This window comes from Bos javanicus, chromosome 17 (genome assembly GCF_032452875.1).
Source record: "Bos javanicus breed banteng chromosome 17, ARS-OSU_banteng_1.0, whole genome shotgun sequence".
In the NCBI taxonomy this organism is placed as follows: Eukaryota; Metazoa; Chordata; class Mammalia; order Artiodactyla; family Bovidae; genus Bos; species Bos javanicus.
Window position 1 is genome coordinate 71,557,130 of NC_083884.1, and position 15,679 is coordinate 71,572,808.

General features: G+C 66.7%; 1 protein-coding gene across 4 annotated transcripts in view; it reads left to right on the plus strand.

Annotated features, from left to right (window-relative positions):
- The window catches only part of CABIN1 (calcineurin binding protein 1), a 71,424-nt gene that overhangs the window by 36,343 nt on the left and 19,402 nt on the right, over positions 1–15,679 (plus strand). For all 4 annotated transcript variants that reach the window (XM_061385525.1, XM_061385522.1, XM_061385521.1 and 1 more), the window contains exons 27-29: positions 3,943–4,125; positions 5,509–5,840; positions 11,154–11,267. In XM_061385525.1, the coding sequence (XP_061241509.1) occupies positions 3,943–4,125; positions 5,509–5,840; positions 11,154–11,267 (629 nt within the window). The remainder of the gene's footprint in view (positions 1–3,942; positions 4,126–5,508; positions 5,841–11,153; positions 11,268–15,679) is intronic.

Sequence of the window (15,679 nt, forward strand, 5' to 3'; positions counted from 1 at the left end):
CCCAGAGCGGGCGGGGGCCTCAGGTGGGCCCTCCAGGCAGCCTGTGGCCCTGCCCTTGGGGAGTCCTGCTCCCTGAGCCAGGTGTGGGCACCGCCCTGGCCCACTTGGATAGGAGCAGGTGTGAGTCTGTGAGCTGTGGACAGAGGGCCTCCCAGGGTGGGAGGCCTTGCCAAGGGCGAAGCTCAGCCAGGACGGGGGTGTGCGGGTCAGGAGGGCAGGAGCCGCCGGGCTGGGGGCTGTGGGGTGCCCGTGGGCCCATGTGCAGCAGAAGCCCCGGGGTGGGTGGGCCGTGCGGGCCCTTGGGCAGCCCCCGCAGCACGCATCGTCACTGCCACGCCACCATTCCCCCACCTGTGTTGTGTCCACCTGTGCCCGTCCCTGTGGTCGCCCGCACTGCCTCCGCCAGCATTGCCCGTGCCACCCCTAACCCTGAGCGCGCTGCCCCGGCCGTCCCGCTTGCGCTGCCCAAGCTCGCTTCAGGGACCGAGCTGACGCATGCTGGCCCTCGGTGCGGCTCCCTGCTGCCCGCGGCCGGGGCGCCTCCGTGTCGCTGTGCTGTGTTTGGAGAATATGCGTCTGATGTGCTTGGCTTCCGTCCCGGCTCCAGCCGGACGCACCGCAGCCCCGGCCCCCTGCACCGCCCGCCTGCCCGGCAGGCCCCTCTGTCCCAGCTCCAGCTGGACGCACCGCAGCCCCGGCCCCCTGCACTGCCCGCCTGCCCGGCAGGCCCCTCTGTCCCAGCTCCAGCTGGACGCACCGCAGCCCCGGCCCCCTGCACCGCCCGCCTGCCCGGCAGGCCCCACCGTCTGCACTCCTGTCGCTTTGCTGCTTTTCGCTTAGAAAGGCTGCGAAGGCAGCAGACTCTTGCGTGGTCTCCCAAGGACAGGGCCTGGGCGTGTGTCTGGGTGGGGCGGGGCAGCGTCCTTGAGGACAGGTGGACGCAGGGCAGGCTGTGTTCTGGGCACAGACCAGCCCACGGCTCCTGGGCGCTCCTGCATCCCATAGGGCGGGCCCAGCGTCGGGCCAGGGCAGGGGCTGGGAGAGGGCTGGCCCCTGCGCCTCCTCTTCCCCCCTCCCCTGCGCCTCCTCTCCCCCGCTCCCCTGCGCCTCCTCCCCCCTCCTCCCCTGTACCTCCTCTTCCCCCCTCCCTGGTCCTCAGGCCGCAGCTCTTCCTGGTGTCTGGGGAGTGCCTGCTGGTGCTCAGCCTGGGAGAGGGCGCTGTTGGGGGAGTCTAGATGAGGCCTCGGTTGGGTCTGCGTGTCCCTGGGGCAGTGCTCAGTGCCCCGAGGGAGCGTCGTGAGCTGCCTCTGGGGTTTGGTGGGTCAGGAGAACTTCGTGGAGGAGGGCCATTTCAGGCGAGGGACCGTGGGAGCAAAGACATGGAGCTTGGAGTTTGTCATGGTGTTCGGACGCTGAGTGACCAGGTCGGAGAAGAGAGACCCTGAGGGGAAGCTGCTGCTGCCTTTCTTGGGAGTGTGGAGTGGGTTCCCGGTGTTTCTTCTCCGGGGCATCTGTCCAGTCTCCTAGGCCTGTATGGGGGGGCCCTGTTCCATGGCCAGCCCTGCTCCCGGTGGACGAGTCCTTTCCTGGTGGTCATCGGGGCCTGACGGGGCAGACCTCGCCAGTTTAAAGAGTTCTGAAAATACTGACTGCGCTCAGGTTAACTTTTCTTAGAAGCCTGTTGTTTTCTGGCCAGCGGAACAGGGTCATCCTGTTGGGGTTCAGCAGCCAGAGTGGCCACAGTTCTGACCACACCGGCATATGGTTCTTTCCTTGAGCCTTCATGTAGCCCAGCTAAGGGACTGGATGGCTGTGGGCCATTTCCAGTCATCCTGCCAGAGCGAACGGAGAGAACACAGCAGGAAGCACGCGTCTTGTCAGCAGAGCTCTTTGGGGCTGGCCTGGGAGTCCTCAGAGTCTAGGGGGTGTGGGCTGAGTCAGACCTGCCTGAAGAGAGCCCCAGGGGACGGGCCCCCCCCTTAGTCAGCGGGCCGGGCCCTACTCCCTGCACCCCCAGCTCTGTTCCCTTGCCCTGGGCTCCCCCTGAAGGTTGGGGAGGGGTGCCTGGGTGGTGGGTGGTCCCCAGGGTCCACCGTGTGCCTCTCCCTGGAAGGCCCTCCCGTCCAGCCCTGTGGGTCTCCCGGCTCTCCCCTGGGTCTGGCCCTGCCTTAGGACTGGGGCCTGGAAGCCCCCAGCATAACCCCTGCAAAGGCCTCACGGGGGCTTGACTGGCTTCTTGGTGTGAAACCTTGCTTGCTTCGTAGTACTGGAAATCAGGATCGTTTTCAGCAGCCTCACGCTGACCCTCTTAGACACACAGAAGATAGGAAAGACCTGTCCCAGGGCCTGTAGTCCCCAGTGGTGGCCGTCTTGGCAGCGACACACGTGTCCTCTCGTTCGCAGGCATGAGCACCCACATGCTCTTGCCCCCCAGGCCCGTCTTCCCTAGAGTTGCAGGGCGCTGTCCGACGGTGGCCCTGCAGGCTTCAGGCCCTTTCCCTGTCCCTGCTGAGCTGCAGCCTCTTGTGACGGTCGTATTTTATTTCTCTGATTGGTTTATTCACAAGTCTTTTTACGGAGTAACGTAGCATCTGCACTGGGGTTGAGACGTCTTCAGGGACTGAAGTCTGTCCTCGGGTGACGTGGTCCCGCGTCATGGGCGGCGAGCCCCTCCCCTCCGTCAGGCTCCTGCCTCGAGCTCGGTCAGCTCACGCTGCGTGGCTGCGGTTCTTCTGCGGACAGCGATAGTTTAGATAAAGTAAACGTGGAGAGCAGGGCGGGGCGTCTGTGACGCGGTCGTGTCGATTCCTTGTGTCTCGACAGTGCTCTTTCTACTTGTGTGTGTGTGTCTTAGATTTCTCGGGGACTTGGGATAGCACGTGTAGGACAGAAGACACTGAAGGCAGTGAGGTTCGTGCCCAGAACGGGCTTCGGTCTGTGCTCCCAGGCGTGAGGTGGAGGCTGGGCGGGGCTGGGCCCTGCTGTCACTGGGCCTCCTCAGGGGCCCCCCGCCCCGGAGTCCAGTTCCCCCGACGCTGCCTTCTGCTCAGGGCCGGCTGGTCGGCCGGAAGGCTTCTCAGGGTCCGTCTCTGCCTGCCACTCACTTCGGCCTCTGTGTGCCCCTCAGGGGGGTTCTTCCGTGTCCTCACCCCTCTCCCTGCAGCAGAGTTCTTGTCCTGGAGTCGGCACCTGCTGGCCTGGGCTGGGCCTGGCTGGTCCTCTGCGGTCTGGGTGCCGCCGCGTAGCCAGGGGGCCGGGTCCCTGCGTCTTGCGGTGGGAGCGCTGGGGCCCGGGGCCTCGTGCAGGGCAGGCGTTTCCCGCGGGGCTTCACCTGCCCTGTGCGGCCCGGTGCCTTTGGCTTTGCTCCCTCGAGGAGAAGGTCCAGCCAGGGCTTCACGCCCTTCCCCCAGCCGTGGCCCGCACCCCGGGCGGGGCCCCTCGTCTCCCCTCCCCTCTCTTCCTCAAGCAGCTGAGAGGTGGTGGAGAGGCACCCGTGGGCGAGCCCAGGCCTCTGTACTGTCACTGCAGACCCACCACACGTTAGCTAATGGCGTGGGCTGAGCCCTGAGCTTCTCAGTCACGTGTGCCTGTTATGGCAGGAACGCCCTGCGGTGGCGTACGGCCACTACCGCGCGTCTCCTCCCAGCCCCACGTTCCGCCAGATCGTACTGGCAATGCGTGGTCAGCCTCGGCGGGAGCACTCATGGTGCAGGAGCCAAGGATGTTACAAGCACAAGCTTGTCCCTCAGAGCCAGCTGTCAGACACGCACCGGAGCACCGCTCCCCAGGGAAGGAAGCCCTGGGAGACTGGTGCCTCTGGGAGGGGCTCGATGCCTCCAGGGCGGCAGGCCGGGCAGTGAGCAGTGGCTGCGGGGGGCTCCCGGGGAGGCCCCTCTGGGCCCCGCTGCGCAGCTCACCCACCGCTGCTCTCCTTCTCCCCAGAGCGCAGCCAGGACAGCACAGCCGTGGCACTCTCGGACTCCAGCTCCACCCAGGACTTCTTCAGTGAGCCCGCCAGCTCCCAGGAGGGCTCCCGGAGGCCCTGCACAGAGAAGAGGCCGCCCGCTCCTGTCTCCCAAGCAGGACTGCCTGGTAAAGACCTTCCGGCGACCACAGAGGAGAAAGGTACGCAGCCCTGACTCGGCATGGCTGGTCGGCCGGGTGTCCTGCGAGTGGCCTGGCCTCTGCCCTGGCGCCTCCGCCAGTGCCCGGGACCACGGTCAGCCAAGTCACTCACAGGCCGGGCCTTGGTGCTTCTCCCGAAGGGTGGGAATGACCCCCAGGCCTGTTTGTGGGTCGTGGAGTTCAATGCAGCATCTCAGGAAGGTGTGTGACGCTCAGTGAGCACTGGTGACCCTGTCCTTGTCAGACCCCCGGTGTCCCGTCTCACACGTGCTCCTTGTCAGACCCCCACACGGTGTCCCGTCTCACACGTGCTCCTTGTCAGACCCCCGGGCCCGTGCAGGCCCCACGGTGTCCCGTGCATCACTTGCTTTTTGGTCTGAACCCCCCCGCCTTTCTTGGCAGGGCCCTGATCTGGCCCTGGGGTCTGCCCAGCTCCCCACTCCTGTGATCCCCAGGCCCCACTGTGGAAGCCAGTGGTCAGCCCCACTTCTGGCCTTGCTGGGAGGCTGCAGGCAGGCGGGCAGTCCTGGCCATGCTCTGAGGCCAAGGCTGGTTGGCCAGCCATGGATTTTGAAAGCGTTTCCACGCTGGCCCAGCTGGGGCTCACAGCTGCTTGGCAGATAGCAGCAGCAACAGCCAAGCCTCCTAGCATCCCTGGGAAAAGCACTGGCTGTTCCCATTTACTGGACAAGTACCTGAGGTCCAAAGGGCTGAGTCTGCACCCTTATCTGCCCCCCATGCTGCCTGTCTGGTGGGAGGGTGGTAACCTGTCCTTGGGGTCCAGGCCTGGCTCCAGAGTCACCACACAGGCCCTGGATGGGACAGCCTGGGCTCAGGGGCTCATGTGTGGGTGTGGCCATGTGGCCAGAGCCGTGCGTGCTAGGGAGGCCCCCAGCTGTGTGCTCCCTGCCACCTGTCCCTGCTGCCTCACCACATCCCCGAAGGGTCAGGGACGGGGCATTGATCGCGGGTGGTGGGTGTACTGGGTTGGTGCAGAGTGCCTCTGGTCTTTCCCTAAGATGGAGAGGGAGACTGGGGTTGGGGCGCTGAGCCTGGAGCCGCTGCCCTGGGTGGGGGCACCTCGCCTGCCCCTGCGGACCGTGTCCTCGCGCCCCTGCGCCGCCTGGAGGCAGACAGCCTGTGCCCCATCTGCGGGGCGCCCCGCGCACAGCCCCAGCTCTGCTGCACACCACCTGGGATGCCTGTGTTGTCAGGGAGGAGGCGGAGGCCACAGGGGCCTCAGTGGGCCTGGGGGCAGAGCCCCTGCTGCAGGGTCTCCCTGTCCCGCTGTGCGGCTGTCAGAGGTGTTCCTGTCGCTGGTGCTGCCGGCCACGAGGAGGGCTCTGGAGCCGAGGTGACGCTCTCTCCTTGTTCTCAACGCAGGGAAAGCCGAGGAGTCCTCAGAGAGCAACGAAGGCTCCCGGGCCACCGAGCAGGGCAGTCAGAAGCCTGCCGCCGACGCCCCGGGCCCCGCTGGCGGCCCTGCCAAGCCCCAGATGCCTGGGCCAGCCCCGGGGGACGGGAGGAAGCGGGCGGACACGCCCGGGGAGCCGCTGGCATTCCCACAGGGGCTGCCCACCGGGGCAGAGGAGCAGCGGCAGTTCCTCACTGAGCAGTGCGTGGCCTCGCTGCACCTCTGCCTCGGCCGCTTCCCACAGCACTACAAGAGCCTCTACAGGCTGGCCTTTCTGTACACGCACAGCAGGACCCACAGGGTGAGCCCCCGCAGCAGCCCTGGGCTCGCGTGGGCGGGGCGGCTGGGAGGGGGCGTGGCTCGCGTGGGCGGGGCGGCTGGGAGGGGCGTGGCTTGCATGGGCGGGGCGGCTGGGAGGGGCGTGGCTCGCGTGGGCGGGGCGGCGTGGGCCTCCTGGCCCTCTGCAGCCCTGGCGGCCTCCTCCAGCTCCGGAGGCAGACAGTGTAGACTCAGCAGCAGGGCCCCAGACGTAAGGGCTCCCGTGCTTCCCTCCAGGCCTCTCGTGCAGGCGCTTAGCGTTGGTGGGGGAGTGGGGTCTGTCTGCGTCCTTTTCTGGGCTCCCCACTCACCCGGAGGAGCTGGGGAGACAGCCTCCCAGAGCTGCATTCACACGGGGCAGATCTGCAATACACCAGTGAGCCAATGAGGCGAGTCCCATCGTGACGGGTCCCACAGGGAAAGTAGTGGGGCCCAGGCAGGCTGCGGTGCTGCTGTGTCTGGAGGAAGGCACCGCTCTTGGAGCCCGAGGGTGGAGGAGCCCTGGTGGCTGCAGGGAGGGGAAGGTGTTGCCCAGGCAGGCGAGGGGCTGGCAGGGTGGCCCCCGGGTCTGGCTGTGGCCTCCACTCTTGTCTGGCTCCCCCGCTCAGTAAGGCCCGGGCTCAGGAGCCGCTCCCCCCAGAGGCCCGTGCTGGGGGCCTGAAGAGGCAGGGAGGGCAAACAGCCTGAGCAGAGCTGACTGTGGCAGGAAGCCCCCTGACAGCTGCTGTGGGGCGTGGCGCGGTGTGGAGTGGCTGTGCGTGCGGCAGGCCGGCTCCCCAGGGCAGGGCACACGGGCACTGCAGCCTGGCGGGGGCTGCGGGCTCTCCAGCTTTCCCGGCCCCTGCTGCACGTCCCTGCCAGCCCGGCCGTGCCCGGGCCTTCTGCACCTGGCAGACCTGGGTTTGAATGAAGCTCCTCAGGAGCAGTCTGTGGGGCCTGCGAGCGCTCTTGCCTCCTCTAGAAGCAGGGCTGAGAAGGGATCTGGGGGGTGAGATGCCCTGAGAACGGAGGGGCGGTCACTGGCTGCTGGAGGGAGAGCGGGGCTGCCGCGCAGGCCCCGTGGGGCCCCGGGCGCCTCCGCACTCCCACAGATGGCTCTAATCTGGGCCTGGGGTTGGGCCGTGCGGGCTCCTCAGCCTGTGTCCTTGCTGGGCGGGTTTTCAAAAAGCAGGAAACCACAGTTATGTCAGCTGTAGAACTCGGGGGCGCCGTCCACAGTCCTGCTGGTGTGAGACAAAGGCCGCCCTGTGTGTGTATTTGCACACATGACAGTGACCGTCAGTGGTCACATCCTCTGCTCGACGTCAGGCAGCCCGGCTCCCGGGGCCCAGCCGTCTCCACCGCGCCTCCCCCGACACTCACCTTGGGCCTGTCCCTGCTCACTGTTGGCCCTGTGCTCTTCTGCAAATTAGCCCAGGTCGTTTGGGTCCCCTGTGCTGGGCTGATGGGCTGTGGGGCCTGTGGGGTGGGTGTGGGCCCAGTGGCAGGGACGAGGCTGCCCAGCTGTCTGTTCTGTGGGGCCATACCGCACATCTGCAGCTCCTCAGTCCCCGCATGTCCCACCTGGTGGCCTGCTTCCCCAAGATGGACTTCCCTTTCTGCAGCAGCCGGGGGCCCCGCAGGCTGCTGTTTGCTCTGCACAGAGGCCTTGCTGGGTGGCTTTCAAACACCTCGCTGCCTCACAGGCTGAGCGCCGGGCCCGGTGGGGCAGCCTGCCGTCCTGGGGCCTCGCCAGAGCTCTTGGTGGCCTGTCTCTGACCAGCGGTGACCACCTCCCACACAGCTGTTGGGTAACAGACGCTTCCTGCTGTGCGGGCTCAGCAGCAGTCCGTTTCCTTGTCGAGCCCGCCTGGGCGTGGTGGTGGCATCTCCATGCTCCCCGCTTATGGCTCTGTGGCTGCCCCCGGCAGAGCGGCCCCAGTGGAGCCAGCCTCAGAGCCCTCGGGTCCTGCCCAAGGGCCCCACCCGAGGACCACAGCCCGTCTCCTCCGTGTTGGCACCACACGGGCTTGCGGCCCCCCCAGCCCTTCTGTAGTCGTCCGTCCCTGGGGACCCTTGACATCCCCCAAGGCTGCTCTCCAGCCCAGGGTCAGCTTTGCTATACACCAGACTCCCGCCTTGGGGCCCCCCAAGGTGTGGCTTCTGCTGGCCCGCGGTGGGGGGCACGCCTGAGGACACAGGCTCCTAGGTGCTCCCACGCCTCGGGGAAGGCCACCGCCCCCGAGCCCGGTGCCTGCTGCTCGTGGTTCTCCAAGGGCTTGGTCTTGGCAGGAGTTGGAGTCCTAGGCCGTGGCATTGCTCATAAAATTGTGGTTCCCACCATCCACATGGGCCACGCAGAGACCTTGCAGCACAGGGGTCCTGGAGCTCGCTGAAGAATGACTCTGTGTGCTCCACCAGCCTGCTGCCTCTGGCTCGCCTGGAGAACCGGGGACCCCACCTGCTGCGAGGGATCAGGACTGAGTGGGTTACAATGTGCTCCTGGAGCCAGACAGTCTTGGAAAAGGACGGATCTAGAAAACTCACACGTCCCAATGTCAGAGCTCACTGCAAATCTCCAGTAATCAAAGCAGGGTGGAATATTATTCAGCCTTAAAAAGAAAGGACACTCTGATGCCTGCTCCAACACGCATGTCCTCAGTGAAATTAGTCAGACACAAAAAAAGAACAAATCCGGTGGAACTCCACACACGTGTGGTCCCAGGACCTGCTGTTGAATGGGGACGGGGCTCAGATTGGCAAGGCGAAGAGTCCCAGGGGGGCTCGAGACACGCTTGCACAGCGGTGTGGACGCACGGCGTCGTGAGCTGCTCACTTGAAAGTGGTTCCTCTGGTGGAGTTTGCATTACGTGTTGCGTCACAGCTAAAAGGAGAACCAGTGTGGCGCTACTCTCAGGGGCGATCACACATCAGCGCAGGCGAGTCGGGAGTCCAGCAGTGAACGGGTGCGTCTGTGGTCACTAGATGTTCAACGAGGCCGCCACAGTCCTTTCGTGGCAGAAAAGGACAACAAACGGCGCTGGATAACTGGACAGCCAGAGTGAAGTCGGAGGCCTGCCTGTGCGCTCAGTCGTGTCTGACTCTTTGCGACCCCATGGACGGCAGCATGCCAGGCCTCCCTGTCCATCACCAAGTCCAGAGCTTGCTCAAACTCATTTCCATGGAGTAGGGGATGCCATCACAGTGTGTACAGAAGTTAACTTGAAATGGATTGAAGACCTCAATTTCAGAGCTGAAACTACAAGACTCCTAGAAGAAAACATACACGTAAATCTTAGTGATCTCGGGTTAGGCGATGATTCCATAGATACAACGCTAAAAGCACAGGTGACCGGAAACAGATGAGTAAACCAGACACCATCAAAATGGGAAACTTCTGTGCTTCAAAGGACACTGCCAAAGCGGGAAGAGGACCGGCAGGGTGGGAGAGAGATGTGCAGATCACGCATCTGACAAGAGACTAGTATCCAGGAGCCACGAAGAGCTCTGACAACTCGTTAATTAAAAGCCAGCCCAACTTAAAAATGGGCAAAGGCCCTGAATAGACATCTCTCCAAGAAGACACACGCAGGGCCAGGCAGCAGCAGAAGAGACACCCCACGCGATGACCCATGAGGGAGATGCAGCCCAAGCCACACCGGGACGCTGGCGCCCCCATGCATGGCGCCTGGGTGTTGCCTGCCTGGAGGTGCCCGCCGACCCCAAGCAGCGTGCTTCCCCGTGCGGGCTTCCTGCTTCTCCCCCAGTGGTGCGGGGTTCCCGTGCCAGGCTGCTCTTGCCATCCTCTGCCCACTCTGGCCCTCCTGGGTCACGGATGTCCCAAGAGAAGCCGAGCCTGGGCCGGGCATGGAGATGGCCCGGCCCCTCCGTGCCACTCCCTGCACCCCACCCAGAAGCAGGGGCTTGTCTGGGCCTCCTAGTGAGGACAGACAGAGGAGGGCCTGCCCGGCCCGGCCCCGCCCGTACTCCACCGCGGGGCCTTCCCCGTGCCCCCCAGCCCCGTGCCCCGCAGCCTTCCTGAGCCTTGCCCGCTTCTGGGGTCCTCCCCTCTGGGCCGTGGCAGTACCCTAACAACAGCTCCCACCAGCGTGTCACTAAGAGGCTATGCCCAGTGACAGAGAGTGAGGCTGGCAGAGGGGCCTGAGCCACGTGAGGTGAGGGAGGGGCCTCAGACCCCTGAGCATGGGCCAGCCCTCCCCCTCAGGCTCAGCTGGTGCAGCCCGCCCGGGTCTTGGGAGAGGGGTGGCCCACAGCCTCTCTGCTCAAGCTGTGTGAGGACAGGCAAGTTCATGCTGCCCGCCAGGTAGGGACGTGCGACCGGCCTTGTGAGACCTGAGGCATCCCCACACAGAGGGAACTCAAGGGAGACACTGGCCTCACGCCCGCCCCAGCCTCCTGCCTCCCAGGGATACCTCCCTGAGAGCTTGGCAGGGGGGAAGGCAGGGCAGGCCAGAGGCTCATGTCGCCAAGGTCAGGGCAGGCCAGCTCCTAGGAGGAGGAGTGGGTGTGCAGACAGAGGCTTTCCTGCTGGCATCCTGGCCCTAGGAGTGGCCCAGTGGCCACCGGCATCCTCCACGTGGGCAGCGGAGGCCCGGAGAGGGTGGTCTACTCCCCAGGGCTGCGGGGCACCCCCACACGGGCCAGCACGTGCGTGTAGCTCTGCCAGCAGATCCGGGCACCCGCGAGCCTGTTTGGGGGGCAGCGGGAGTGTTTCTAACAGCACGGCCTCATGCGCCAGCCTCCTGGCTCCCAGGAGCTGTCTGTGGGAGGCTGACGGATCAGCCCCGTCTGCGCTCCCCTCAAGGGCCTGGTGTTCAGGCCTCGCCCTCCCTGCTTCCACCGAGAGAACCGCGGCCTGAGCCGTGGACGGAGCCCCTCCCACAAACTCGCTTCCCCTGGCGGCTTGTAGCCCCGGCTCCCCCGGGCCTAGGGCTGTCATCCGCGGACTGACAGGTCAGCCTGGACCCTTTAGGCTGCTGGGGGACCCCGGCCGACAGTGGGGTGCTGGGTCCGTGCAGCATCTTGCGCAGCTGGGCAGGGCCAGGCATCCCTGTCTGTGCCCTCCCTAGGCAGTCCGCGGCCGTGCTCTCCTAGGTCAGCTGTGCGGGGCGTGAGACCAGCTCGGAAATGTACCCGCGGCCAGGTGATCAAGCCAGGGCCGTGGGCGCCACAGGACGGCTGTCTGTGGGCGCTGCCGCTTGGCTGGCGCAGCCTGGAAGGAGGGGACTGCCCCCCTCCCCGTGGGTGCCCGGAGCTGCCCACACACTCACTCCCAACCTACTTCTTGCTTCCCCAGAACCTCCAGTGGGCCCGCGACGTGTTGCTAGGCAGTGGTATCCCGTGGCAACAGCTGCAGCACATGCCGGCACAGGGGCTCTTCTGCGAGAGGAACAAGACCAATTTCTTCAACGTGAGTACTTTGCCTTGTTGATTTCCGCGGCTGCGGGCTGCTGGCGCCTGTCATGGGCGGCGGGCGCGGGAAATGACCCCGGGGTAGGCGGGAGGGCAGCATCCTCAGAGGCCTTGCGGGGTGGCGCAGGCGAGAGCGCGCCAGGCTGGGGAGCGCGCCCTGCTTGTCGAGAGGCTCCTGGCAGGTGGCTGCCCCTCCCCGCACCTGTGGGAGAGGCCTGGGGAGCTTGGCGGGGCTCTGGGGCCGCACAGGGGGCTCCGTGTGAGGGTTCCCAGGCCTGTGCCCTGCTCCCCCCGTGGGGACCTAGGCACCGGGGTTGGCTGGGGCCGCGCTGCTGCAGAGAAAGCGAGTGTGGCCAGTGCTGGGCTCTGAGTGCCCTCTGGTGCTTCACACAGGGTGGGGTCCCGCCCCTGGGGCCCCGGGAGCTCGCGGCTGCCCCCCGGCCGGGCCTCGCTCCCTCGCTCTGCTGGCACAGAGACTGCTGGTCTGCACTCTCGCCATCTCACCTCTGGATCCCCGGCCTGCCCACCCTGTCCTCAGGGGGGTGCTTTGGCATGTCACACAGATCCTCTGAGCTTTGCTTTCTCCTGTGTTTTCCTGGGTTCCTTGTCACGTCTTGGGAAAGCGATCGGCGGGACTGGCCTCGGCCAGAGCTGGTGGGGGGCAGGACTTAGGTCTGGAAGGGTGCGGCAGACGCTGGCTCTCGAGCTGAGAGGTGACCAGGTGGGGGTTGTCTGGGTCCACGACACTTCCCCTCCTACTCAGGCGTGACCTGGGGTCGAGCGGGGCTCTCGAGCTGGGAGCCTGTCCCTGCCAGCCTCTCCCTGAGAGTGTTTCATAGGCAGGTGGTGGACAGAACCCACAGTCAGTCTGGGTGGTACTGGGGGTTTGCAATGCGCGAGGGCCTCCCTCCCACCCAGATGCCCAGGCTGCAGCCACCGGCCCTCGTCACGTGGGTGTCCTTCCATGGCCTGCCCACTGTGGAGCCCACTGACGGGGCTGGGGGGTCAGGATGACCCCTTTTCTCCCTCCCAATGAGCTGAGGTTGCCGCCTTGGCCAGGGGTGGGGCGGAGGCCTGGGGGCTGGCCCTGAGGAGGTACCGGCAGGGCCATCGTGGCCCCCTCGTCCTCAGGGCTGGGGCCGGGAGACCCATCTCCCGCTTGTCATGGGCAGCGTCTGACAGCCGTGGAGCCACGTCGGGCACGCTGTAGCTGCCAACAGCTGAGTCGCACGGCTGAGCCCAGCCCTGGGCGCCCTGCCCTCCGTAGCAGCATCGTGGGGGGCAGCTGCCGCTCCTTCCAAGTGTTCGTGTGCAGAATCAGGCGTGCCATTCACCTGAGAAGACATGCCTGTGTGTCTGTGTGGGGGTGTTTTCTGGTGGTGGTATCTTGACCCTGAGTCTTGGGGATGTTCCCCGAGGGCTGCAGGCCACCCGCGGCCGTGTGTGCGTGCTGGCTGCGGGGCTGGGGGCCCGATACTACGCGCCCCTGATGTGGCCCCGCCCAGACGCGGGTGGGAGGGCGGCCAGGGCAGAGGCAGCACCGGGCCCTCCTCGGGGCGTGAGGGGGCTGGGGGCCCACAGCAGAGGCCACATGCAGCGTCTGAGGGAGGGGCATGGACTTGGCACGTATCCAGCCCCCCTACCCCCGCCCCCAGCCTGACTGGGGCCCCGGCTCCCACCCACCCCTTCACTGCCCTGGAAAGTCCCACCTGTGGACTGAGCCGGGGCGGGCTGGGTCCCGGCCCAGGCTTGTCTCTGGGGCGGCCATGGCCCCAGCACCCCCACCCCCGACAGGCAGGCCGGCCGGGCCTTCACCAGAGCAGACCCAGGGCTGCTGTGCAGTGCTGGCTGAGGCTGCAGCCCTGTCCGCCTGGCACGGTCTGGCCTGGGCCCCAGGGACGGACGGGCAGACGGCATGTGGCCGCGTGACTCAGTGGTGGCTCCTCAGGACAACCGTGCAGGGAGCAGGGAGCCCAGCGTGGGCACACAGGCTGGCAGGAGGCAGCGAGGCAGGGCTGGGCCTGCGGGCGGTGCCCTCCTGACCCAGTGCCAGCCTTGAGGGTCTGCAGAGCAGACCAGGGATGCAGAGGCCGGGGGCACGTTTCTGAGGCCCAGAAGCTTCCAGGGCTTCTTGGGCAGGCGTTTGCACGTCTGGTGGCAGGCCTGTGATGGCTGGAGCTGGGCTGCTCTGTCCAGGGCGCACCTCTTTCCCCTGGTAGTCGATCCAGAAACATTCCCATGGTAACGAAACCAGAGACGGCGCTCCTTTCTTGCCCAGAATGCTCACCGATTTTAGCAAGCAGGTTCTTTTCCTGTTTCAACCCAGTTTCCAGGCTGAGTGAAAGAAGGGACGGGAGCGCCCCAGCGGGCACTCTTCCCGCATCCTGGGCTGTGCTGGCAGCGAGGCAGGGACCTGAGCGGGAGGGAGCAGAGTGGAGGCGCGGGCCACCCCTCCCCTCAGGCCCGCCCCCAGCTCAGGCTGCAGGGACCCACGGCACCCGGGCCGGTCTCTTGGCCTGGCCGGCTGGGCTCCCGCCCTGCCCTCCTCACAAGGCCCAGACCCGGCACAGGACTGCCCCCGGCAGGTGATCATGACAGGTGGGTGGGAGCCCTCGGCACGCTCTGGGCCCTGAGGACCGGAAGGCGGCCTGCTTGGGGCTTGAGGGTGGGTGCAGCGGGGGGCCTGGTACCAGACGGGCCCGGCTAGAGGGTGGGGGCTTGCCCGGCTCAGGTGGGGCAGCCTGAGATGCGAACGTCGCTGTCCACACGCACCCCTGGGCCCGCCTGTGCGGCCTGGCGCCCACGCCTGCCCTCCCGCCGCGGTCGGAGGCTGTGGCTCTGCTGGTACGGCAGCGCCCCGACCCATCTGCCCCGCTGCCCGGGCTCTCAGAACCAAAGCAGCTTGCATCTTGGTCTGCCCGTGGGGTGCCCAGGGCGACAGGGGCCCCTTCCCATACCCAGGCCTGTCCCTTTGCCCCAGGGGCTCTGGCACACTCGGCAGGCACCACACCCGGTGGTCCTGTCCCAACTCCACGCTGCTCAAACCGACAGGAAGCACGGTCGTCAGGAGTCGTCTCTGTGTCGCGACGTGCCTGTGCCTTGGAGCTGAGTGCTCCCCAAGGGCCCTGGTGGGAGGAAGGCCCCTGCTTGGGAGCCCGCGGGGAACACCTGCCGGATGGGCAGAGCAGGAAGAGGAGTCCCTCCATCCCTGGCGCCCTTGCTTCTCGGCAGGTGTCTGTCCCACCCTGACTGCCTCCAGTGGTGGGTGACTGGGGGTCCGCCAGCCCCACCCAGCTGCAGAGGCCGGTGCTAGGGAGGGCCAGGCCCAGGTCCTGGCCAGGAGCCCCTGAGTTCAGAGACGGTGCCCAGCGTGCAGGTGCGGCCTCCAGGGCCCAGAGCTCCCCAGCAGTACCTGGCGGGCAAACATGACCCCCTCCTGCCCTCGAAAGCCCCGGGGGTCTCTGCCGGAGCCGGCCGCAACAGCAGGCTTGGCTGTCCTCCCCCCGCCCTCCCTGCTCCACGCCTGGGGGCCAGTGGGCAGTCCTGCCTCGGGGGCTTGATCCCCCCCTGCCACTGAGTCACCGCACCGCCCCGATCAGCGGCCCCAAGTGCTGGCCCTTCGCAGGCTCAGCCCAGGGAAGAGGTGCTGCTCTGCACACACCGCATGTTCCTGCCCCCCGGCGCCCGCTGGGGCCAGGGCCAGGCCAGTCCAGAGAGCACGCCGCCACTGGCAGCAGCCCCCGGCTTGTCCGAGGCTGGGCCCGCCACGTCCGCATCCCTCGGCTCAGCTGGCTGTGACCAGTCCCTCTGCCCACACCTCGAGGCGCGTGTCGCCGGGTGTGGAGCTGACTCGTGCTGGGCCGGGGGCAGCTGGGCTGAGAGAGGTCCCGGGGCCCCAGACCCAGGCGTAGTGGAACAGGCAGTCCTGTCTCACGGAGGCGCCAGCAGGGGAGGCGCCCGGCCGGGGCCGCACTCCCAGTCTGGGCTGGAGGAGGGACGAGGGCTTCGCTCTGTCTCGTGCCGAAGTGTGGCTGGCGGGAGGGTGAGACTGGCACTGGCCCCACGCTGGGGTCAGCCTGCCGGCGATGAGGGGCGCATGTGGCCTGGGCAGGAGACCACAGCTTTCCTGGGCACGGGCCCGAGGGCACACGGCCACAAGGGGCAGGCGTGTCCCTCCCCACAGCCTGCACCGCTCCGAGCCGCCGGAAGGGAGGCGGGGGCCGCGAGCGCAGCAGCACCGTCCTGACGTCGGGGTGAAGGGGGGACCAGGGGACACAAGAGAAGTGGGCGTTCAACCCGAGGACACCCCAGCCCGGGCTGTAGTACCGGTCCACCCGCCGCAGCGGTATTTTTAGCATTGTTGAAATGATCGATGGGCTGGTTGCAGAAGCAGAGTAAACAGAAGAGTCA